Source organism: Carassius auratus, chromosome 17 (assembly GCF_003368295.1).
Source record: "Carassius auratus strain Wakin chromosome 17, ASM336829v1, whole genome shotgun sequence".
Lineage (NCBI taxonomy): Eukaryota > Metazoa > Chordata > Actinopteri > Cypriniformes > Cyprinidae > Carassius > Carassius auratus.
The window spans coordinates 14434858-14462595 of NC_039259.1; the positions used below are offsets into that span (position 1 = coordinate 14434858).

Consider the following 27738-nt stretch of genomic DNA (forward strand, 5'->3'; position numbering starts at 1 on the left):
TTAGGATTAATTCAGATCTCTGATGGTTTTATGTCAAATTAGTGCATCTACATTTAAGTATGTATATATCAGTTATATAATGTCGTTCCAAATCAGTATGAATTTCCTTCTTCTGTTGAACACAAAAGAAGATATTTTGAAGAATGTTGGTAATCAAACAGTTCTGACTTCAACCTTCTGTTCAAAATACCAAAAACTAATTCAGGTCGGATTGACTTTTGAATTTTGTGTCCAAACTTTGGAAGTCAATGGGTGAAACCCAAATTTTGGCTACCAACATTTAAAACAAATATATATATATATATTTTTCCATAGAAGAAAGAAATTCATACAGGTTTGTAATGACACGAGAGTGAATAATTGATGACAGAATTTGTATTTTAAGGGTGGACTATATCTTTAAGAAACATCTAGTGCTTTATAACAGGGATCAGAAACCCATGTAAACCCGTTGAGCTCAATTTGTGCTTAATCTGACAAACATTTAAACATTAATTTGAGTATAAATGAGTATCATAATAATATGTTGAATTAATTTGTGTTTTTATGTTTCCCGTTTTCATTTTCATTTTATGTAAAAGTGTTTTTACATAAATGTACTCCACACACACACACGTATATTTATCGTTTTTATATTTTTTTTTATGTCAGTTTTAGTTATTTTAGTACATCAAGTTTAAGTTAAATGACAACTAGCTAAAATAAAATCTATTTAGTTTTTTTATTTTGTTTTATATATTATCTAAATTTAAAGTAATATATATATATATATATATATATATATATATATATATATATATATATATATATATATATAAAATTATCTTTTTTAATGGGTTTACATTTAGTTAACTATAACAACCCTGAATAGGAGGCTGAAATTTGAGAGAAAAAATGATGGAGAAGAGGAGGAGGCTTAGCTGGTAACAATGCTTGTGAGGTAGAGGAACTGCTTGAGGGGTGAGAAAACATAAATGAACAGAGTGGTAGATCAGAGTAAGACCCATGTTGTGATCTCTGAGCTGTGAAAAGCACCTAACCTCACTAGTCTGATTGCTTGCTCTTATGTCCAGATTTACAGCTGCGCCTCAATTTAAAGTGCAATATACTTGTGCGGTCACGAGATATAGTTGGGTTACAAGTGCAGGTCTCATAACCACAATGAGCCTCGGCCTGTGAAAACACCACTCTGATCTTTATTATTGTATTACTGAGAAAGTGTGAGAGCAACCTGCTGTACTGAGGTAAGCACTGTAATTATGAACACTGTATCTCTGTGTGACTCCAATTATCCCTCAACATGTAATCTCTCTCTTTCCCTCCCTCTCACTCACTCACTCACACAAGTTATGAGAGTCTCAGACTTATGAGAAGGATGAGCAAAGGGAGTGGGTGAAAGATAAGAAGATGAAGAAAATGTGCTGCTTGCCACATAATTCACCACAATGTGTGGCTAAGATGTTCAGAATGTGTTCTTAGCATGCTGTTGATATGTGTTCCTGGGGTTTCAGACTTTGCGATGCAGTTGCTATGGTTTTGATGGTTGTTGCCAAGGTGTTGCTACAGTTTTCTGAGTTTTAGTGTATTGGTATGTGGTTTCTAAGGTGTTCTGAGTAGTTGCTAGGGTCCTGCTAAGGTATTCTGAGTGTTCTTAGTTTGAGTGCATTGCTGGGCATTGCTAAGCTGTTTTTAGTCTTAGCATGCAGTTGTTACAGTCTTATAAGTGATTGCCCGGGTGTTGCTAAGAGGTTTTAGTACCTTATGCACATTTATATGCAGTCGCTAGGGTGTTATAAGCAGTTTCCAGGGCTTTGCTATGGTGATCTAAATGTTTTAGCATGTTGCTATGTCACTGCTAGGGTTTTGCTTGATTGTTTTCAGGGCATGTTTGTGTTCTAAGTTTCAGTGCATTGCCATGTGGTTTCTGTGGTGTTTTGTGTCGTTTCCAGGGTGTTACTAAGGCGTTTTGAGTGTTTTAGGCATGTTATGTTGTAGTTAAGGTTTTGTCGATTGTTTCAAGGGCATCTCTGTGGTGTTCTTAGTTTTAGTGCAATGCCATGTGGTTTCTATGGTGCTTAGGCGTTGCTAAGGTATTCTAAGTGTTTAAGCACAGTGTTGTTGCTAGGGGTTTTGTCGATTGTTTTCTGGTGTTCTAAATCTTAGTGCAATGCTATGTGGTTAACATGGTGTCGTTAAAGGTGTTCCAAATGCATTAGCATGTTGCTATGTGGTTGCCAGGGTGTTGCTAATGAATTTACTCAGTGGTTGCTAGGGTGTTGTTAAGGTGTTCACAGTTTTTTTCAGACATTGCTCTCCAGTTGGTATGGTTGTGATAGGTGTTGCCAAGGCATTGCTACAGTGTTGAGAGTTTTAGGGCATATGCAGTTGCTAATGTCTTATGGGTGTTTGCCACTAGAGGATTTTCAGTATCAGCATCACTCCAATACTGGCATCTTCTGTCGGATCAGATATCGGTTCAGATATCAGTTTTTCTGCACTATATTTGAGGTGTTCTGAGAACATTCCATAGTTTAATGTGAGGTACAGATAATTTAAGTCAAGTTCACATAAAATCCTCTCCGCTGTGGCTGTCTGTCATCCTCCATTCGGCATTCAATCCTTGTTGCATTTGGCAATGACAGTCAAGACGATGAAACTCTCTCAGAGATGATTCTATGTTCCTATTATTACACTTGATCTGTAGATAAAGATCAATGGTTATTCATAAAAGGACTTTATCTTGCTGTAGTTTAGTGCTGTTTCTAAATTATGTTACTTTTCTACCGGATATTCGTTAGATCTTTACACTGGAGTAGAGAGCTTTATGAATTTTTCTTCACCTGCACAGTAACTGAAATTTAAAACCCAAACTATCCCAAAGATTTAATACACTACGCATCAATATTTCTACCCTAGGTGCTTTGAACTTTTCTATGCAGAGAGCTGCGTGCTGTGTCTCCATGTTGCTTCAAGCGCATCATTCTGTGCACGGGATGCGCATAAAGTGCTTTGTGCAGCTCTGTATTGAGCATTTCAAATCATAATACTTTTGCGCAATGAAAGATTATTAATAGCCTTTCTCAATCTATCTTATCTATCATATGCTGCTGCTTCATTACTAAATTAACATTACTACTCAAAAACGTATTTTAATTGTATAGTATATATTTATATAGAAATATATTTATTGTTTTTCATGAATGTATTTTACAAAAATACAAAGAGCTACATTTTACATTTTACCAGATTTAGTCCTGCACCTATTTACTTTCATTTTTTCTCCGATTAATATTTTTTCACTAAATGTTTAGATTTTATAAAATTTTGTGCTCATGATTTTTCTAGAGCAACTTTTGCTACTGAATTTTATAAAAGTATTTTTGTCATATTATGATTATATTATATATATTTTGTTATTTTAAATCTATGCTTTATTCTTTAATAAAGAAATTATTTTTCTTTATAATGAAGTTGTCTATATTTAGTAGATGGTGTGTAACACAAAAGAGTGATGATCAGATCAACACACTAAGTTACAGATATTTTACACTGATTAAAAAAAAAAAAACTGTTCTGGTATCGGATCGGTATTGTCTGATACTCAAATTTGTTGGTATTGGATCAGGATCAGTTCTGGAAAATGGTATCAAGCCACCGTTAGTTGCCACAGTGCTGCTAAGGGGTTTTGAGAAAATGTATGTATGATGAATGCTCTGAGTGTTTTAGCATTTTGTTTTATACACTTGCTACAATGTTACTAGGTGTTCGATAAGTGGTTGCTTACCAGCTCCAAAACTCACGGCGGTCAAGCGGCTGCCAAGCATTTGAACTTAACTTCAAATTAGTTTGTCATCATGTTCTTCAAATTATCTAGTGTCTCTATAAATAAACATAAACAAAAGCAATCAATTTAAAATGATCTAATAGAGAATGTTCAATTAAGCAAAGGGTTATAATTGATGTAAATGAATTAGCATGTGTTCACATCTTATCCATTTATGATTTAGCAGTAAAATCTCTAATCTGTAGATTCACGTATGCACTGTGTTTTCATATTCTACAGATGGTGATATATACCCATGCAGCACACACACACACACACACGCTCCATCTCCATGGGGAGGATGTCCATCACATCTTCTTTGATCTTCAGTCTTCTGCAGGCTTAGAGAACAGCAAAGGGACCCTCAGTTGTTGCATCTGTAGCGAAGTGGCCAATTATGCTTCAAAGTAAAACCAGAGTTTTCGTTTTTTTTTAAAACACACCCCATAAGGCATCCCCCTGGCTCTTTTTCCTCTCCTCTGTGTTTTATCACATTCGCGCTCTCTCATTCTCCTACTCAGGTACATGGAATGCAGACACACATCCGCTCTGCACGTTTTGGTCTTTTGATACCATCAAACATAAACAAGAAAGCTTGACAGCCCAAGTGTTTGAGTATTCTAGACAAGTGAAGCCTCTTTCCTACCTCCTTTCGGGTTAACATTTCCTTCCTCTGTGCTTTTAACCAACCCGGCTCTGACACTCTGTGGCCAGGTTACATGGAATTTTTATTTTTCAAGTCATTATGCAAACATGAGAAATCCAGGAAGCATCCAAATGGAGACGGTTCTCCAGAGGCCAAACCATATTTATCAGTTCATCAAGCTTTATTTTGCTCCCATTATTTGATACTCACAAATGGAGTGCTTCCCTCCCATTCTGTGCCTGTCATGGTGAAACAAAAAAGCTTTTTATTTGGGAGGAATTATTTGAGATAATGTATGTTCTCCCAGTGAGACTCACAACTGATTTAACCTGGCTGCGAGTTGCCGTGGAGATGCGCGACGAGGGCGTGCGCGAGCGTGTGGTGTCGCTCTTGGTAGCTGATGGGAATAAACTGGAGAAATAAAGAACATTGAGTTTCTAATGAATCTGTGCTGCACCTCCGCACAGCATGAGCAAATGGAAATAATGTCTCCAAACAGCCAAGGTGAAATTTGCCCTTGTTTGACATTGTTGCAATTATTTAACATTGCTTTAAAATTGGATGTATGTTTGTATGGTTGTGTATGTTCATATCCTCAAACAAACCAAATTCAGACTGCTTAAACAGGAAAACGTATCTGGTTAACTTTGCATTCACACTGCCTTTGGTCTCAAAAGTGGATTCTATTGTAGTATTTTGGTATATTTTAGTTGTGAAGGGCTAATTTTGGTTTACTTTAAAGGGCTTTTTACAGTATACCGAAATAAATATAAATATAAAATGAGCCGATTGTGAAAGCAATGCAGGAATCACTTTAATTTCAGTATTTTTGAAATTAAAGACTGAAATTAACCTTTGAATAGATAGGTATATGCATTTTTTATGTATGAATAATATTTTTTTTATAACATATAGTTTCAGTGTGCTTTATAATATTTAACATTTAAGATCATTATATTGCCAAAAATTGTATTTCTCTTTTAAAAAAATGTTTGTAGTAAATCTGCTATACCTTCAAAATTCAGTAGCCTACACTAAAAAGACAAAAATTATATATTAATAATAGTAATACTAATAATAATAATAATATAATACAGGAATAGTGGCTTAATGGTCTTTGCATGGATTTCTACCATAAAGAATTAATCTAATTACATTTACATTTACATTTAATCATTTAGCAGACGCTTTTATCCAAAGCGACTTACAAATGAGAACAATAGAAGCAGTCAGGTCAACAAGAGAACAACAACAGTATACAAGTGCCATGACAAGTCTCAGTTAGTCTAGTACCGAACGCATAGCATTTTTTTTTTTAATGTGAAAGACAAGAAAAGTGCTGGCGAAAAGGATGAAAAAGATGAGAATAATAATGTATAAGGCCTTTGTCTGGACCATAAAATGGGAAAATGTCAGCATAAATGGGGTAAACAGAAAATTATGTTTAAAAATAATAATAATAAAATATATTAATTTCAATATAATTTTGGAAGAATTACTTTTTTTGTAAATAAAATGTATTAAAATCTATTGGTGATAAATGAGGATATGCAAATAGGCAATTTTTAAAGGTAAACACATTAAAATAAGTTTTAAAGTAGAGACAAAGTTATCAGCACTGTGTCAAGACAAAGTTGGCAAATGCCATTGCATCCTGAGAGTGACTCCACTAATCACATCATACAAAAAAAAAAGTCTATTGTTAGTAGAGTTGTTCCGATTCCGATACTAGTATCGGAAATATCTCCGATACCACAACAAATTCTGGCATCGGCATCGGCGAGTACATGAACCCATATACCGATCCGATACCATTTTCTTAAAAAAGACCTAGTTATGACCGCAAGCTTTGCCTAACCGCTGCACGGTTCTTCTTCGCTGCTCAAAATGCATTGAAAACACAGGAAGTTGTGCTGTGTTGCCACAAGCAACCCCTGTTTAGAGCAGCGAAGAAGAAATGAAAACGCGTTAGCAGCCCTTATCTATATATGACTGGATCACTCATCACATTCTAAACTGCCAAAAGACAGTGAAGCCGCTACTATATTATAGATCAGTGGTTAGCAGTATGTCTCTGTAGTACCGGTAGTTACAGACTCTCGAGTATATTCAGTACCGGCAACTGCGTTCAGTCGCTTCCGTGTAAGTCAAAACGCAGGGCTCCAGACAGTAGCCGAATATATACTAGTGTCTGTGAATATTAAACTGCAAAATACTATTTAAATATTACTCCCGCAAAATCTACATCTCTGTGGGTGACTGGCACAGATGCGCGAGAGCTCGCTGTTTTGTAGTCTCTGCTGTGTGTCATGAGGACACGAACGCATAAACCGTCACTTCATGAGAATTTACCGTTTCATTTGAGAATACTGTCATATCATAAACACAGACACTCAAAGATCTTCATGGCAGCCCATTAAAACAAATGTTTGGTTTACATGAGTAAATTGACAATATATAAAGCTACTGTTGTAGCCTACAGTAATAATAATACGTCTCTATAATAATAATAATTATGCCTAGATGGTTGCTTGTTTTTTACTTGTTTTGTTGTAAAGAGATTATCTGATTAATAGATCTTTTTTTATATTCCTACATTATTTTAATTGTCCACTGAGGAAAACGAACGCCAGGTTCATGAGTACTAAAGTGCATATTTGAAGTATAAATGATTAAATAAAAAATTATTTAAAATTATGTGAATTTGGGCATCTGCCACAACACTCGCTTTGAAAAATGCTTACAATACAAGTCAAACTGTGCAGTATAAAACAATACACAACAAATATGCCCCATATAACCCCAATCTCACTCAAATGTCCATTTCCATGAAAGATTCAGAAGCAATGCCAATGTTGATTTATAATATTTCCTTCTTGAGTCATGTATTTCATCAGACATATAACTCAAAACTGGATTGAAATGCATCAAAACCATATTTATTACATGGCTCTCTAGAATACTTCTGCTTCATGTCTGGGTCCTGCATACCCTGTCTGGATTTAGTTCAGAACTTCACCTGATAATCGAGTCTAATATTTGTAATTTTCATTTGTAACTGTCCTCTGGTCAGTAGGGTGGCTACAATAATTATTTTCTTCTAAAACTGAAAATAAACTGCAATAACACACAGTATACAATCATAAAATGTTTTTTTTTTCATATAAAAAACACAATGTTTCTTTTCTAGCACATAAGGTGTTTTTTTTTTTTCTCAATTGGCAAGACGCTATCAATTCACTGTACAAAATGAGGACAGGACATCAAAAACGAGACGTCTGGTGACACTAGTATTCCATTTGGAGTTTTAGCTGGCTGAGACAATCTGTCTGCGCATGTGTTTGTGTGTTGTGTAATGGAGACAGAGGGAGAAAGACAGCTTCATCATCTCCTCACAGTGTCTCACTGTCCATATGTTCAGCAGGACTACCTCAGTTCACTACATCGAGAATGAGACGCTTGGAACAGCTGCTGAAATTGTGTGTGTGTGTCCTCATACATATGTCAACTCAGAGGAATTAGTCATCAAAGTGAGGGCTTCTGCACGCTGAGTGTCAGCAATGCTTTGGTGACTGGATTCCATCTCAACTTGGCAAAGAAGTCCCCCCCCCCATGGAGGCGAGAGGGACACTTTGTTTGTCCGTTCTCTTTATCGGTTGGGGATGTGATGGATCGTGGTGTTTGTGTCAGCTGAGTAAACAAGTCCATTTAAGCTGCTTCATCAACATTGGACAAACCACGTCCAGCCCAGGCAACAACACAGACCACAACTACAAAGAGATACTAACAACGCATTTAAAAAATCACGGAGAAAATGGTAATTTAATAGATAGGACATTTTGTGTCAGGAGCTATTCATTTATTTAAAGATGCATAAAAATACACACACACAAGGAGTTTACCTTTAAATTCATCCATTAAATAAAAACAATAATAATTACTTTTCAAATGTCTGACAAATAATTAAAGGTCCCAAAAGGTCCCAAAGAACCCAGCTGGATCAATCTGGAGTTAAGTGCCTTGCTCATGGACACAGCTAATATCTCGCTCCTTGCAAATCTTGAACCAGTGACCTTCTGATTACCAGCCTTAAGTCGTAGCCACTGTGCTACATCACCAAAATAATAAATCATCTTAAGCAGAATATTCACTATTAGTTTGTCACCCTTAAGCCTGCAAAGGATCATTCCGAATGGAACACTGAAACAGGCAGAGTTCCACACTGCACATTATCTGAGGAACATTTAACAAAGAGTCCTACAGAACCATCTGTGTAAAAAATGGGAAATCTGTGACCTTATTTGTGTTCTGTTGGAGTGGATGTACTCTACTAGATCCATGCTAATCGAATGAAAGCCTGTAATCTGGAAAAGAAGCGTATAGCTCTGTTAATTAGAGTTATAACCCCATTTTCTCTGTCGGTTTGCCCCAGCAGAAATGAACGGGCTCGAATCGAATGATTTTATCATGCGAAATGAAGCTTTTGTGCTTGTTGAACATCTTTGTCTAACATCACAGTTTAATTGGAAGGCACTGTGCCACATTACACAGCACACAGTCTGCCACTGTGTACTGAGACTAGTTTAGAGTAGTTTAAAGAGGTCAAATTAGCTTTTTACAAATTATTTCATTTTTTTCCCTTGATGTTATAACGTTAGCCAAGGTTATCTGCACCATCAAATTGTAATTTAGTTTCGACACAACCATTTTTTAGCCTCTAAGCCTTCAGACTCATCTGGCTGTTTTGCCGTTTTGCATAAACACCATCTTTGCATGTGCTTTGCATCATATGCCATTGCTTTCCAGCAACAGTGTGTCATATTTTAGCTGTATCATTTTCAGATGCTCTTTTTGTAAAACATCAACAATAACAGTGAACACAAAAAAGGTAACACTCTACAGTAAGATCCTGTTAGTTAATGCATTTTTTTTTTTTTTTTGCATTATCTAACAATGAGCAACACAGTTGTGACAGCATTTATTAATTTTAGTTTAATGTCTGTTAATAAAAATGCAGCTAATTGATAGTTCATGTTATATCAGGTCCATTAAATAATATAAACAGAGAACACTTTTAATTTTAAAAGGGATAGTTCATCCAAAATGAAAATTCGGTCATTAATTACTCATCCTCAAGTCGTTTGTAATTGTAAATATGTATATATATATATATATATATATATATATATATATATATATATATATATATATATATATATATATATATATATATATATATAGTAAAGCAGTAAAAATCATGTACTTACAGTATCTTTCCGAGTACAAACTCTTCAGTTTTAGAAGATCAATAAAACACACACAGAAACCACAGGGGGTCTATGGAGTCTTCCCTCATGCTGTAACAGGGTCCCCAGTGGATCCCACAGGGTTTCGGCACTGCAGAGTCAGCATCTCATCATAGCCTTCACCACAAGGGCAGACCGCTTCTCCTTTATCACTACTTCAAAAAAAAAAAAACCTGTCACACAGGATTGTAGCCGCTGATAGCTCTGCAACAGCAGCTCTCCATCCTGTCAGTCAGGAGCCATTACGGCTCCATGTTCGGCCGGGAAGATCTGGGCACTGACCCAAAGAACATCTTTATGAGTTGAGCCCAAAGAGTGAGTTTCAGCATCCAAAGTACTGTATGCCAGCAGACTGTCAGAACACAAGCCTCATCAAATATTCATCAGAATGAGGCCCTCTTGTCTCTGATCAGCAGGAGAAGAACAAGAAGCCCGTCCTTCCACACATAAAAGTAGAAATGCAACATGTCATCTCAAGCTCTTCAAGGGCATCTCCAATCATAAGAATACTGGACATCTTCTGTCTGTACATCAATGTTCAAGAAGCTATTTTAAATTGGTGATTTGCTAGAAAGCTAATCATAATTTAAAGTTAGGTTTAACTACATTCAGGATTCATACTGTACATATACTGTATGTGTGTGTGCATATATATTTACACATTTTTTTAATGAATGAATGACTGAAAAAAATCTCAATTAGCATGACAGCATCAAAAAAATAAACAAAACAACTATCTATGAATAAATAATATAGCACTGAATACTGAATATATACCAAACTGAATATATAAATTTTGAGGTCCATAATACTTTTATTTTATAACATTTTATTGCAGGGTATTCTTGTTACATTATGATTATACATTTTACAACTGAGTAATATTAATTAACTACATGTACTTACTATATGGTTAGGGTTAGGTGTTTGGTTTAGGTTTACTATCACGTAATTATGCAAAATTAATAGTTATTATAATAGTAAACACATGTACCGTGTTACAAGGACACCTTAAAAAACAAACAAAAAAAACTTTTTTTTTTCCATTAAGAAATTATTACTTTTAAACAAAAGTGACAGTAAATATATAAATAGATTAATAAATAAATGTAAATTATAATGTTACAATTATATATATATATATATATATATATATATATATATATATATATATATATATATACTGTTCTTTTGAATTTGTATACATCAAAGAATTCTGAAAAAATGAATGACTTCAGGGTGTTTTTGTCACTGAAAATGCTGCTTGTTAAAAAAGTAGCTTGTTAAAGCGGCAGTATTTTGAGCCGAACTCCTGTCACATTACTGAGGAATGTTGTTAAGTTAGTAGTGTCTCTACTTTTAGTTAGTTAGTCCTCAACACTGCTTCACACTCAGGAAGCTCGAACAAATCCACATACACGCTGAGCACCTCCTTAAAGCTCGTGTCAGTCTTCAGAACCTTTCAGAGCGAACCTCTCTGTTCCTCTAAATTATTCACACTGAAAGGCTCCTTCAGCTTAGCTAAACCCTGCCTTGTGCTGAAAGAGTCTCCACACACACACACACACACACACACACACACACACACACACACACTGAACTTGTGCATGAGCTCACAAGCATCATTTTTGTCAGTACTGCCAATGACCCTTTTACAGACACTGTCATCCGATATACTGCATCACTGTGAAACTCCAAGGCCCACATGAATATTTTATTGCATTCATAGCTCAGAAGACTTGATGGAGTTTCATCTTTATCTCTGATTTTTCACTTAAAGGAGACAAAATAAGGCCATTGAACATTTAAACTATAAATTTTGCTGGTAATTAATTACATTCCTTTCTAAGGAAATAAAATAAGTAGTTATCATTTTTGGTAGGAATATCATAAATATCAAAATGACAAGTGCTCAGGGGCGTCGCTAGGCCCTTTTTAGGGGGGCTTCAGCCCCCCTAAACTTATGCCCAGCCCCCCTAAAAATTATTTGATTAATTAATTAGTGATCGCTTCAGTCCCCTTTAAAATCTCATTTGAAACGGTGGCAAGCTGCATCGAGTTCCGGCTCCTCCCCTGATCTCAGTCTGCATGGATTCAGCGCGTTTTTCAATCCACAGGGGCGCCGAGCAGAGCGAACATCAGAGAGTACAAGGTGTGAGTGTGTGTGTGTGTGTGTGTGTGCGTGCGGTGTGTGCGTGTGGTGTGTGTGTTCTCGCATCCAATACCAGTACGTCTTCGCTGCGTTCACTTTCAGCCTTTATCACAGTGTGACAGATTTTTTTTTTCTTCCAACAAAAATGAAGCGATTAACACCCATGAAAACATACTTTAGAAAACGATCATGATTTATTTTAATTTACTTTTTGAAATTGAAAACATATTATTGTGTATTTCGGCATTACATTGTGCAGCCATGCAAAATAAATTATTAATGACACACATCATTGTCTGAAAGTACTAAATGGCACAGAGAGAGAAACATCATGTGGAGTTATTTTGTTTTCTATTATTAAACATAATTTTGTATTAAGTAATAATTAATCATTAGTGTATCATGATACATATATTAGAGTAAGAGTAAAGGGATCTGTGATTTTTTTTTTTTTTTTTTTTAAGTAATTGATTTATAGAAGTGGCAAATTGATAATGATGTTATTTTTAATAAATATAAATAAATATAGAACAGATTAAACATATTGCCAATAGACAATTACATTAATACATGTTTTGTCTATATTCTTAATGAATATTAGCTGGTTAGTTAAATGATTTGAAATGAAATAAATGTTCAGGGGCTGACTTGATGTATAACCAACCGTATTGTTGATTATAAAGGCTAAAAAGCTAAAAATTAATAATAATAATAATAATAATAATAAAAATAAAATATAATAATTTATATTTCATTGTAGATGGATATACAACATTTTTTTGTCGTGCGGGAGTAGGTCTGCAAATGAGCAACAGTCAGGTGAGAATAGAACAGACAGCCTCACACACACACACACAATACCACTGTGTTCCCAAGATTCATTGCAGTCATTGAACCCTTATGTTGTTTTAATTTTCTGCCAATTTCCACCTACATTTCATAAGAAAAAGCAGTGGTATCATCAAAGGATAAACATGAATGTCCTAATACTGAATCAGGAAGTCTTTATTGTAAAAAAAAAAAAAAAAAAATCTACATTCCCAATTCAAAATTTTCCAGTGACTGGTCACATCTAAAAAAAACTGTATTAGTTTTTTTTACAGTGTTATATATGGCTCAGTCAGTACTCCTACTCCCATATATGAAATACAGGGAATACAATGGAATAGTGGATTGCAATAAGGTTAGTAGTATACAACCCTACCCTAATAGTAAAATAATATTTTTTAATCATACCCTTATTGGGGGCTGAGCCCCCCTAAAATCAAAATCTTAGAATCGCCCCTGCAAGTGCTTACATTTGTTTTGTATTAGCAGATACAAATTTAGAAAATACAATGAAATGTATAAATTACTGTTTTAAATAAATGGTGTTTTTTAACATACTATTTATCAAAGAATCCTGAAAAAATTAATCATGGTTTCCCCGCAAAAATACAAATTTCAACACTGGAAATATAGCTCCAAATCAGCATATTCAAAATTATTTCTGAAGGATAATGTGACTGAATGCTCCAGTAATGATGCTGAAAATTCAGCTTTTATTTTTATTTTTTAATTAAAATAATATTTCACATTATCACTGTTTTTATTGCATTTCTGATCTAACAAACACACTTACAATCAAACATATTATCAAAAACATTACAATCTTACCCAGCCCAAACGTTTGAACAGAAGTGTATATTTACATGCAGAATATGCAGGATATTTATAATTTTTTCACAGGTTTCCATTATCTTACATATTATCTCACCGCTATCAAGACGGAAATGTTTGAGATACTAAAGAGTTTGCATTTTCCTGTGGGCATGTTTACTGGTTTATTCATTAACCTCTCTAACCTAACCCTGAACAATCACGCACACACAGCCAAGCCAGAATGTCTGCTTATCAACCATTAATGAGTCAAGAAACCCGAGAAACACCAGTGATTTACTGTTCAAATCATAAAAATCTTCATCAGGAGTCCATAGTGACAGCACTGAGATGACACCAATAGCATGAGTGAGTTATTGATGAGCTCAATAGCACTACTCACTTAAATGGCTCTTAAAGGCACAGTGCACAGATACTCTCTAATACTACAGCCACATGGTCCAATAGCATCATACACCTGTAGCTTGATGTCATCAAAACACTTAACTTTTTTTTTGGCTGTAATATCCCTCAGTGGTGTAGAATTAGATTGATTGTGCTGTGACTTTCGGATCAATATTTAATGAAGCAAAAACAACTTGAACGCAGCGTTTTTCTCCTCCATTCTTTTTCAGGAAACAATATAAAAGAAGGAATGGGATGTTCTCGCAAGGGAGAAGAGGGTCAAAATGGTTTATACGCTGCAAAATGATTCTTCAAAAAGAAATGGGAAATGAAATTATAATAAAACCAGCTAACACCCAGCTACCCACCAATCCATTCACACACCTTCACATAGGATCTTTGGTTTTAACACACTCATTATTCAGCTCTAACCAGGCGTCAGTTGCAGCAGCTGAACCAGAGAGGACCCTGGGAAATCAAGCTTTCAAGGGACTATTCCCTCTCCACTGCTCCATCATTCTCTGTCACATGCAACTCTTTCTCGCATTTCATTCAAGGACAATACTTTCGCACAGGTCTCAGATGCTTATTACAGCACACACACACACACACACACACACACACACACACACACACACACACACACACACACACACACACACACACACACACAGGTGTGGATGGCTTCAGATTTGGCAGATAATTATTATACAAAATGAATATAACCTCGGGGAGAGGTAAAAAGAGAAAACAAAACTGGACTAAAATTAGGCAAAGCTGACTATACAGAAAGTTTATTGAGTGGAGAGGTGACAATATAGAGAAGAAGAAGTTTCACGGTGCAACATGTCAGATCTCAGCCACAAACGGCCTTCCCACAGTCTGTCCTCTGACCCTCTCGTGCATAATTCACACAAGACGGGAAAGCTCTTACACAAACCACATGCTCCAATCCGATTGAAAGACTGCTACACACCTCCAAGAGCCAGGGTGCAAGTTTTTAATCAGTCTGCCAAGAAACAAATCTCTGGAGATCCTGGACACTGCCGAGTTTGTGCTATCAGATCTTATAAAGAGTTTAAGGCAAAATCTTGACAATCAATATCTTACACTTTGTTTTCTGTCTAATTATTTAGTAAACAATCAGTACTTATTAATGGATGTACAGAAATTCTGATCATCACTGAAGTCACAGACACATATATTTTTTCGCAAATTTTAAAGGGGTCATATGATGCTGCTAAAAAGAACATTATTTTGTGTATTTGGTGTAATGAAATGTGTTTATGTGGTTTAAGGTTCAAAAAACACATTATTTTCCACATACTTTACATTATTGTTTCTCCTCTATGCCCCGCCTACTATCCAGTGCATTGTGATTGGCTGAATACCTCAAGTGTGTGACTCAAATGTTATCCTCCTTAACATATTGTGAAGCACTGTTCGGCCGGAGCAAAGAGACATAAACTTAAAACCCCCCAAAAAAGCCCAAACAAAGTAGTTTTACTTTCTCAATGAAACAGCGTCACACACCATGGCCTTGAGTGAGCGGAAGCCGGCTTGAATGAACAGAGACGGGCGGCTTTGAGAACGGCGCAGTCGGCAGATTCTACAAAGGAACTGTACATGACTTGCACATGACTTCCAAGAAAAAATTAATAAATTGTGCTCACAATTGACTAATTCGTTCACTCAATGTACTAAAATGTGCACACGATTACTATTGCAATCCCTCGATTTTTAGTAAACTGAGGGAATTAACTAGTAAATCGTGTGCACTATTTATTTATAAATCTAGTAAACTAAATAGTAAATTGAGGGAACGCAATGGTAATCGTGTGCACACGATTTAGCCTACTATTTTTTTTCCTACATGTCATGTGCGGGGCTCCGTATTAAACAGAAATTTCTATCAAGTTTTTATTTTATTTTTTATGTGAAGTCTGATAGAAGTCTGGTAAATGCACTGCAAGAAGGTCAAGACCTTAGAGATGGGACAGACCTAAAGAAAACAAACCTTTTAACGTGTTTAAAAATATCAGTTTTTTATCTATTTATCTGTGTCTATCTATCTGTCTATCTATCTATCTATATATCTATCTATCTATCTAGATAATTATTTATTTTTTAAAAAGTAGCAGGGACAAAGTATGAAAAGCATTGAATAATAATGTAGCAGACACTTGTGTCTTTAGGGCACTAACAGTAGATGTATTAGTGGGTCAGGTCTACAGCAGTAAACTGAGGTTAAGTACTTTGCTCAAGGGCACAAGAGTGAATGCTCAGGATAAACACTTGCATGGATTTAACCTAGACCCTGTCAAAAGCCAGCCCAGATCATTAACTACACCACCAGTCAAATCAGCCATTGTTTTTTTTTTTTTTTTTTTTTTTTTTGCTGAAACCATGTGCTCACCATATAAAATTCACTTCAACTGGTAAGCATAGACATTCACTGACAAAAAAATACACCAGAATAAGACCCGAATGCCTGTTCCAGTAGAATTTATATATTGAGGAGTGTGGAATAATCCCCTCGGGATCCAATAGAGAACATCTCGTGGAGGTCTTTTCTTTCACCCATCATCCTTTCTAGCTTTGTTTACCTCTTTATCCAACTCATTCTTCTCCGCTGTCAAAAGCAGCACAGTTCCTCCATACACTTTTTCTTCCTCTGCTTTCACCACATATTTATTCAAGTGTCAGAAAGTGACACCTTAATTACAGCAGATGACCTGCGGTCCCGAAGAGAGTAGCCACTCTTTCACACTCTCCTCTCCTCTCGTTCACCAACTGCTGGACAAGGTCATGGTCAATGCCCAGCCTTTTGTAGTGTTTTTTTTTTACTAGGGGAGAGCTGGTTTTTACTGAAAGTTTAAATATCTTTAACACATAATCTATTTTTATATCAAATTAAATTGCTCAAAAATAAATAAATAAATAAATAAACACATTTTAAAAAACAAAACATCAATTTGAAATAAAACTACGGAGCCCCGCACATGACATGCAAGAAAAAATAAATAAATTGTGTGCACGATTTACTAATTACATGATTACTATAGCGTACACTCGATTTATAAATTGTGCTCACGATTTACTAATTCGTTCCCTCGAGGGAATGAATTAGTAAATAGAGGGAACCCAATAGTAATCGTGTGCACGTTTTAGTACATTGAGGGAACGAATTAGTAAATTGTGCACGCAATTTATTTATTTTTTTCTTGCATGTCATATGCGGGGTTCCATAAAAAACTATTAATCAAATTAAAAAAACATTTTTTTGAAATAGTTTGTAATAAATTAATAATAATAAAGTAATAAAATACTTATAAAGTAAAATGTTCCCTTTTTTTTACTTTATTTTTTCTATGAATTTTTATGCGGATCCCTTATAGTCCCCACTTCACTTGAAAACCCCTGAATTAAAGTGTCTCATGCTCAGAGGACTAAAGCAGCAATTCTATGGTAAAAGAGCTTATGAAGATGGAATATTGGTTGAATGAATGAAAAGAAAACATAGATCTATGTCTTGGCACATGCTGTCGCACAGACATGAGCGTACACAAGTCCATTTAATGACAGCACAAATGACAGACAATTACCTCTTTTCAATGCAGAATCCTCCAAAAAGCTTTTAAAGTAACGGATTCCATCTGCTGTCTGATGTGCTTCAGTGATTTCTCATTTACGAAGCTGACGAAGTCATTTGTCATTTCAAAGCATCCATACGACTCGCCGCCAGTTGGCTGAGAGAAAGCGGGAGGGGAAGTTTCACCATTTAAAAGCTGCTGGGGTCACTGACATCATTTCCAGAAATGTCAGAGAATCTCTAAACTGCTTCATATGTATTATGAAGGTCAGTTTAGGACTGGTTTAGAAAGGGTTTGTGTGTGAAAAAAGCATGGAAAGCTTTCAAGTGTGGACCTGTGAAACAAGTAGGCATTGCTATACTCTTTTGAAGACTGAATTGTAATTACACAATACATGGCAATTATCACAAATGCAGTAGTGTGTTTCTTCAACTTAGGGACTTTTATGTTCCAGGGGGTCGATATTTATTAAAATGAACAGACTTTTGTTTTTTAAGTTAGAGTATAAAAAAAAAAAAAAAGCTTCAGAGAGAAAATTTCTACATAAAAAAACCCTGACAAATTACTATGATAAAAGTCGAGCCCACTTTTCAGTCTTAGGCCTTCGGGAAGGCTTACCTTAAGCACACATTGACATTCAGTAACTGAGTCCTGATTGATTTAGGAAGGAATCATTCTATACCCTCTTCCCTTCAAATCTCTATTCTATAGTCCTGTATCTAGAGCGGAAAAAGACAGATGGAGAGGGAGAGACGAGGAGCGGCTGTAAAAATAAAGACGTTTAACGTGTGAAGAGATAAGAGCCGTGCTGCAATTTCTCGGCGTGTCGCGGCAGAGACGCAACCTCTTAATCACCCGAGCTATCAGATCAGCCCAGCTGCTAACAGCGCTAAAAGCTACGACGTTAGAGGACCAGAAACACACTGTTGCAGCCAACATGCAAACTAATGCCAACGAGAGAGCGATAGAGGGTGACATGGGGGTCTTTGGCAGTTAATTGAGGCCGCAGGCAGACAGGATGCTAATCATTCTAGAAAACCTATTCTAGAGGCAATTCTTCAATTCCTGCTTCTACAAATTGTTGCCCTTCGTTGGAGCACTTCATCTTCTGCCTCCTTGAGAATTACAGCTGCTGTTTTGTAAATATCCAGTTCAGTTAAAGGGATATTTTACCCACAATTGAAACTTTGCCCATTTATTCACTGTAATGCCATTCCATACCTGCTGTTCTTTCCTCTGTAAGACACAAAAATAGATATTTAATGCTTATTGTTGGCATGTTTGATCTTACTGTGAAAGATTCATCCATGAATACTTTTAATTTTTAATTAAAATGTCATAATTGGATCTTTGGATTAAATGACTTCTCTTTAAATATATTACTTCTTCTTCTTTCTTACATAATCTGTTTCATGCCAGTTACAATATGGAAGAAAAGATCTGTTGCTACAGTAAATAACACATCTATAATGCCACAGAGGAATGATATCATTGGAATCACTTTCAGAGCGATTATTTTCCAGGTGATGAATGACAAAAACATGGTTAGACAATCATAATCCATCCTGCTTTAAGAGCTTCAGCATTTAAAGCAGCAGATAACAAAACAGCAGCTTGTGCTTATGGATGCTAATATAGTTATAATTACCTTTATAATCATTATTCTTGGTGTAAATGGGCCCTTATGGAATTCAATTTCTCTGTTCCTCAAGCAAAATTTCAATAATAATATAGGCCACTTTTATGAAACTTTTAAGGAATTTTTGTCATTTTTGAAGTTTGAAAACCCCTATTCATTACATAGAAAATAGCAGCATAAACATTTAGCTAAATATGTTCTTTTGGCTTCCACAGAATAAAGAAAGAAATACTGGATAAGGACAGGAAAATGCTGACAGACTTGTAAATTGACATGATCATGAGATTATGAAAGACATGTCATCTACAGTACAATGTTTACAGCAAGGCCCAATATTATCTGTGCTGGAATCAGGCCATAAGACAGAGGAACCCAAGAGGCACCAGACAACAGATCCAGTCTTCTGATAGCAGTCCAAGACCAACATGACATCCTGCTGGGAGAGGGAGCTTATTTTCCCGTTGTATTTTCATTAGCTTATATGCATTCATTGGTCAATTTAATAAATAATTGTAAATGGCAATTTCAATCGAATACCTGTTTAGAGTGTGCTGTGGTTTAATTAATGAGATCAGCGAGTGACTTGTGTGTTCAGGAACACCTCAGAGAAACACACAGTCTGTTAGGGCCACCGCTGGGAACTGAACTCAGTTTCAGAGCTGTAATTTGGGCTAAGACACACACTCACACACACATACATCTGATTTGTAATTAACTGTTGACAGGACAGAAAATATCATCTCTCCATGGTACTAAAATTGCATAGTGGATGGAACATGTAAACCCACGTTTGTTTTGTTAACAGGGTGGTGACTTTTACTGTATTTAGCCAATATGGTGCTAACATTATCTATACCTTAACCCTACACTGATATCATATATTTGTGACCCTGGACCACAAAAGCAGTCTTAAGTAGCACAGTATATATTTGTAGCAATAGCCAACAATTCATTGTATGGGTCAAAATGATTGATTTTTCTTTTATGCCAAAAATCAACAGGATATTAAGTAAAGATCATGAAGATATTTAGCAAATTTCCTACCGTAAATATATCGAAACCTCATTTTTGATTAGTAATAATATGCATTGCTAAGAACTTCATTTGGACAACTTTAAAGGTAATTTTCAAAAATTAAGATTCAAGCTTTTTAAATAGTTTTATCTCAGCCAAATATCGTATTTTCCTAATCAATGGAAATCTCATTTAGTCATATATAAATCTCAATGTAAAATAATTTACCCTTATGACTAGTTTTGTGGTCTAGGGTCACATTTTATCATTTAACATTATGCAAGGCCAGGGGTTTTCAAACTGTAAAAGTGAATTACCATTTTATTTTGCCTTCTAACATAAATGGAAATAAATTTATTATACAGAGAGATAAAATTCAGTGCAAAGAAACCATGTACTTAATAGAAATTAAATATACACATAATATTATATGGTTTAACAGCATAAACGAGTTTTAGTAAAAAGCCGTCTATAAAAGTGTGGTTTTGGAAACTAACAGTTTTAACAGACCTTAAACTGTCATGCTCATACAACAGCAGTTAGCGCCACATCACAGACGGTAATCAATGGCTGCATCCGAAAACTGAAAAATGCTGCCTTCGGAGGACGCATTCCAAGGTAGGAAAACATCACGGCATGTCCGAAATCAATGTCAGCCTCATTTCCTGTCTCCTGAGATGCCTTCATCTGGCCGGTTTTGAAGGCAGCATAGATGTATCCCTCGCTGCCTTTGATATCCCACAATCCTGTGCGTTCCATTCTGTGACCGTTAAGCCAAAAAATAAAGATGGCGTCTGAAAGTTGCGGTCGGTGGTCAGTTTGTGTGTAAATGTATGTTCCTGAACAACGTTTTCCACTTTTTATGTCATTTCTAGCGAGAAGTTAATATTGCAGTAATGAAATATCCACTTAGTTATCACCGAAGCTCTCTATATTTTGCTGTAGATCGTTAAATCATTACTCCGCCTCAGAAGCCTGTCCGAAATCCGTTTCATGAGGTGCCTCCAGGCAAAAACGCTGCCTGCAAAGTCGTGCCTGATTAGACAGCAAGGCAGCAAGTCACCTGCCTAAGTTTTCGGATGCAGCCAATGTAACAATAAAAAATGGCGACCGCGGGAGCGTTGCTGTTATATTACCTGAGTATAGCACGCAGCATTTGGGTCACACAAAGACCACAGGCCTGGCGAGTGGATCTCTAGCACAGCCAACACAGCGACGGCATCCAAAATCACCTGCTGGACGTCACACTTAAAAGTCGCGCAACTTTATAGAACGAAAAACGACTGTCGCATTGAATTACGTGCAGACAACTCTCGATTAATATGTGTTGGTTCACACGAGAGATTTATCGACTCTACGATTTTGAGTCAGTTATACAGTTGGTGCGCTTATAAAATACGTAACACTCGTTTACAGTATGAAAAGTGTGTAAAAACAACAGAGCTCTAAAACAGAACTGAAAAAAAGTATTCTGCTACTGTGAATATTCTGACAATATAAAAATTGACATTTTTTATTATATCTTAAATTTTGTTAGCATTTTGGTGAAGAGGTGAAAGTGAGGGTCTACTCATTGGCTGACTGCAAATTCCTTCAAAAACACTTCTTTTCAGAGGAATTATAAAACTGGCACAAACCAATGTCAAGCTGTGTCAGTGCAATAATTAAATAATAATTAAAATATACTAATCTAGTATTCTAATTTCAATGAAACACCATGGGACTCCCCAATTTGTGTCCCGCAAGCCCCTCCTCAGTTTGAACACTGTTGAATAGAGCCTTATAAGATTGAACTCAATTGTCCTTAAAGAATAGCCAACACACACAAAATTAAAATACAGACAGAAACCCAATTTGGCTGATCAAGTTTATTTGATCTGCTTACCAAAGAGACAATGCCCGCAAACATAAAACAATGAACAACTCATTCATGATTAACTCAAATTTATAATGACAGCAAGTACGTGTCATTGTTACCATAATTATTCTTTCTTTTACCATCCTCATCAATAATATTAGTATCATTATCTTCATATTAAGTGACATTTTCTTATCTGTATTTGTATTTTAAAATGTAATAACATTAAATGATCTCTTAAAAAACATGATGGACACATGAATGTGGATAAGACACTAAATGGAAAGGAGGGGAGGAGTGTAAATCTGCGTGGAAAGGCTGGTCCATAAGGCTCCAGAGTCAAAACTCGTCCAGTAAAAGTGAGTCAATTGCCCTGATAGGCACCGTTTTCCAATCCGCACACACACACAAACACATGATAAACCTTACAATGAAAATAAAAACAGCATAAGTCACATTTAAAAGCACAGTATGGCAGTGGAAATTAACAGCTCATGGGTGTGAAGTGGAGTGTCAGTTGGCATAGTGATGGCATGAGAGAAACGAGTTGAGTGAGGCTAGAGTAAAGGATGTCATCATTGTGCACAAGGAGGTATAAGAGCATAGGAGGACGAGAATAACCCGGGTTTATGATTCCCTTGTCATGATCAGTTTGGAGTTGCAAAGTCACTTCTTCCAGTTGTTTTCTTAAATTAACATATTCAGTTCCCTTCATTACCCGGAGATTAATTAGAAAGTACCTACAGTACAGTGTCTTCCGTTTCTGTTGCCTTGAGTTCATCCTCTTTGTTTTTATTTTTTTGTCTTCCACAACCCTGATCGCCATTTCAGGGAGACTCAAAGGTCCAAGCACCAGAGTTAGGAAGGTGTCCCTAAACCCTGTGAAGAACCCCTAGACAACACACACACCGACACACCTACACGAACACATTCATACACACTCACACACAAAGTGCATTCCCATTCGGGTGGTCCAGGGTTTCCTCATTTCAAAAAACGAGAGTATTTGCGCTGTCTTTGTCTAAATCTACGGCTTCTTAAGAAGTTTGTCCGCTTCTGGGTACATGGGATACTTCACTGTCTCAATCTTCTCTTTGACTTTATAAGAGGGGTAGAGGCCTGTGCGGCCGGTTTTGCGGTTGATTCCCTTGGAGTATCCATCCCAATGGTTGCCCGCAACACCAATCACATCTCCAGGCTCAAGCGGGATGTCGTCGCTATTGCGTGGTTGGTGCGGGTAGATAGCGATCTGGTTGTGGGCATTCTGCCCACCGAAGTAATAGATGTCATCGAGGGAATAGAAGTAGGACGAGGCGTCTGGGTGGAGAGTCTGCATGATCTCATAGGCCACTCGACACACCTGCGCACAATGGAAATGAAAACAAAGACACGTTCACAAGCTGCTTTCAAGCTGAATCTTCAGAGCAGAGTGGAGTTAAGAGGACAAGCAGGTGCACCTGACAAAGATGAATGGAATTTACAATGGTTAAGTGCTACTCATGAAAAGCTGAAGTAAAGATTAAGGACTATTAGAACAAAGTAACCACAGACTGCTCATGAACAGTCTAGAGCATATGGCACATAAAAATGTCAAGATTGCGATTTCTTTGCTTGGATCTGACTGGCTGGCCTTTCTGGGAGTTTTTAATCAGTCTGTCAAAAAACTAAGTCTTGTTTTTAATGGATCAGCCTGCTATAATGATGGATTCAGAGGAGCCACTGGACAAAAAGTTGCCTTTCTAAAGCTGGACACGATGTACGATATTGATGGTTCTTTACAATTGCTGATAAGTCTACAACAGGGGAAGTGAACCCTGGTCCTGGAGGGATAAGTTCCTGCAGAGTTCAGCTCCAAACCTAATAAAACACCAGAACTTGGTAATAAAAGTTTTCAGGGTTACTTGAAAATAAAAGCCAGGGTGGAGCAGGTTTTGAATTGAACTCTGCAGAAATATAGTCCCTTCAGGAGCAAGGTTGGCAACCCCTGCTCTACAATATGACTCCAGTGAGATTGGTACACTGTGACATCCACGTATTTTATGTCAGAGTGTACGGTGTAGCCTATGTATAGTAGCAAAGATTTGATGCCAATTGTCCTGTTGAAAACTGACTTAGAAGACTAGTCTTCTGCCAATGAATATGTCGCATTAAATAATCAAATAATGGTGATCTGTAATACAAATATTGTTTAATATAATTGATTTTGCAGGTCAAAATCGACAGCCAAAAACTACACAGTGTGAACATGCATAGTGGGAAGTGGGCGATTCCTGGCTAGGAGAAATGGGCCAGACTTTCAACTGGTAGTAGAACGTTTGGATCTGCAAGACTACTGATTGCCAGATGTCATGTCTGGCATGAAAAAATAAAACCACAAACCACACAGTCTGCATTGTACTTGTGAAGATTATGACATGAGTATATCCATAAAAAAAGCTAAAGTTTAACAAAGTAGACTGTAGAAGAAATAAATAACCAAAAACCCCAAAGCAAATCGGCAACACGTTTTTAAACAAGTAAATATTAAAAAATCTAAAAAATTAAGGGTTATCAAACAGTCAAGTCTTAACCCCATAGAAATGCTGTGGGAGGTTTGGGCACTTCATCCAAAAAAAAAAAAAAACCTGCAAAAAGGGATAAATAGTTCATGTAGGAGACGAACAGAACAAAATTTTCTGCCAAAGTGGGTCAAACTGTACCTGTGAAGAGAAGGTGCACACTAAGAAATTGGTCCTGGAGAGGAAGTGGATATCCAGGATGACTCCTCTCAGAGAGTTTTCAGTGTAGCGGTTGTGCAGCCCAGCTGACCATGAAATAGAATTATCACTAATAAATTCATAATCAGGATACCTGTGCACAAACGAAAAACAAATATGGGTTAAAAGGTCCTCCCCGATGGCACACCTCTTTCTGTGTTCCAAAGCTTGGTCTGCAGCCTTCAGGCACGTTCTTGATGTCAAGGCTTTTCCAAACAGAGGGGAGCACAGAATGCATAATTTGCCAATAAAGGAATCCCAGAATGCATTACATGCTCAAATTTGAATATAAGATGGTGGAGGGAGAATGGGAAAAGAACAAATTAATTAAAAATGGGTTTAATTAAAAAATAACAATATCATCCAAAATATGTGTGCTTTGTATTTATTTATTTTTGTTTTGAGCTATTAGAATAGCAACATGCTAACGTCAGATTGACTGTGACCGTTCACATCAAGAATAGCACTTGTAAAGATAACTACTGTATATAGATAACTATATTAGCATTCACATTAACACATATTATTACGCGGCTCTGGAAAACGAAGATTTTAAAACATTTTAGTCTTAAATCTTTTATTGCCTTTATTTATTATGTGGTGAAATATTGTGTAATTAGTAGTTTGACTGCACCGTTTCCCTTAAATATCCGTCTAATTTTGAACTTGCCGCTTGCTCACAACTGCTGTGTTCATGGAAGCTTTGCATTCAAATTTTTCAACTCAAATCAATATTTCGTGCAATGCAATTATGTCATCTGCCATTTTGAGTGCTCAAGCTCGTTAAAGTTGGGTGGATTCTGATTGGCTGATTGTCTGTTTTTATTATTTACCAGCTGAAAAAAATTCTGAAAGTGATTCCAATGATATTGTCCATCTGTGTCCTCACTGTTATAGCTATGGTGTGGATTATTCTCAGAATAGAACAAATAATAAAACTTTTGTTATAGTTATTGTCCTTGGTGTGAACTAAAAAAATTGTTGCCATGTAAAGTGTTTTTAAGCAACACAACATGTGATATTAAGACTTGTTTTCATAGACTGTATAAAGTGTGCTCACTTAGACTTGGCCTCCTGCAGTAGAGAGGGGTCGTCAGTGGCGAGGTAAACCCGTTTCTTGTCCACATGCATGCGCTGGGCCAGACTCTGGTAGTGGTCCTCAACATGCACCATGTACTCCTCTATTGGGTGGAATGCCGCCTCAGTCCCTACCTTATCTGTCCGGCGCACATGCACCCTGGAGAGATGAGCAAAACCTGGGTTAGCCTGATTGTGCGCGTCCGTGTGAGAAAGCGATTCAAGGTCGACAAAGAACAGGGAAAAATACAGACCAGCAGAATAAAAATTCTTTCTATTTTTTTAAACAGATGTTCAAAGGTTTTGCGCTTTGGGGTGCCGATTTTCTCAAAATGCCAACCATTATGTGTCTATGTGTGAGTGTAAGGATGGGTGGCTGAATAAAGTAAGAATAGAGAGTAAGAGAGAGAGAGAGAAAGATGGCTGTGAGTGGTTGCGCTCCCAGTAGAGAGCAAAGTGGGTGTAAGTGGAGACTGATTGTTAGAGCAGTCTTGGTTTGTGTGAAAGGGTCTCCCTCCTCCTTTTCTCCACCTCCGTTCTTCTCACACATAAATACATTCAAAACCTATCAGTGCCTGTCTTTCCCAAACTTGAGGTTTACATCACAGGACACACATTGGCTAATTTCCATTAACTTTAATTCTATTTGTACAAAACTTATGTCAATTTTTAACCCCCTAAATAAATAATACAAAACTAAATGTAATATATACATTAATTGTAAAAAAATGTAAATAGGCAAATTTATTTAAATTCAGTAATATAGTAAGCATAGTATATTCTGTCTCAGAAAGCTCCACCAATAAAACACAGTGAAACATGCACAGTAATATCTGGACTGATGTGATGCTTTGATATGAAATGTCTCACCCTATAATGGGGTGCTTGAAGCCCAGCTTGGTGGTGGTCTCTTCCATTTCCTTCAACAGCCAAGCCTGAGGGCGGATCAGGTACTTAACAAACTGAGACACCCACCACACAGGTGGGTCTCCATGAAGCCTCTGAATCCGGTCCGCAAGGTCTTCGGGGATGGCCAGGGGCAGGTACGGAGGACGAGGGTGCAGGCTGTCCACGATCGGCAACTCGATGACCTGAACATCCCGATCGTTTGCTTCACCTACAGACGATGCACACGACAATGAGCGGAAAAGATCAAAAGAATGCACTGGAGAAATGAAATGTTGTGGTACGGACTGTAAATTGGCCAAACATGCTTTTCCAATATGAGATTAATTTACAATTAGCAAGTCAATAAAGCTTGATGGGGGAGCAGCTCGCTCGGAATATAGCGCGGGGGCTAAAAACACGAGAGCAGGAGAGGGAAAAAAGACAACCTTATGCCAGAAACATATCGAACAGAAACAAACCAATACACATGCTTGGTGAAAACATTAAAAGCAGGAGGCAATCTGAATCTGTGCATACTTTACTTTATATTACGTTAACGCCTTGGCAGGTAGTTGTATCGAAGTGACTTACAGTGTTTCAAGGTGTACATTTTGACAGTGAATATACGGCATATTCTCCAAGCATGTTCTCGCATTAGTGTGGCGCAACAAACCTCAAGGGCTGAGATGATGGAGCTCCCTTCAAATGTTGGTGCCATTACAATGGATGTGTTATTAGGTGCGTACATTCACACACAAGAGCATGTTTCAGGCCTTAGGGATGCACAATATACTGAAAGCCATTGTAGTGTGTGTGTGTGTGTGTATGTACATACATACATACATCTTCTCCTGTCTGTTAATACTGTAATATGGTCCAATACCAATATGGCTTCCAGTATATTGTGCATGTATATATATATATTTTTAGGCATCATACATTG

At 36.7% G+C, this 27738-nt stretch overlaps 1 protein-coding gene across 1 annotated transcript; it reads right to left on the bottom strand.

Annotated features, from left to right (window-relative positions):
* Positions 1 to 22069: 22069 nt before the first annotated feature.
* LOC113117338 (alpha-(1,6)-fucosyltransferase-like) lies at positions 22070 to 27130 on the bottom strand (the record flags this gene model as incomplete). The annotated part of the gene is made up of 4 exons (XM_026285949.1): positions 22070 to 23434; positions 24774 to 24924; positions 25891 to 26067; positions 26778 to 27130. Coding segments are annotated over 4 exons (1014 nt in total), but the record flags the coding sequence as incomplete, so codon positions are not given.
* Positions 27131 to 27738: the final 608 nt, after the last annotated feature.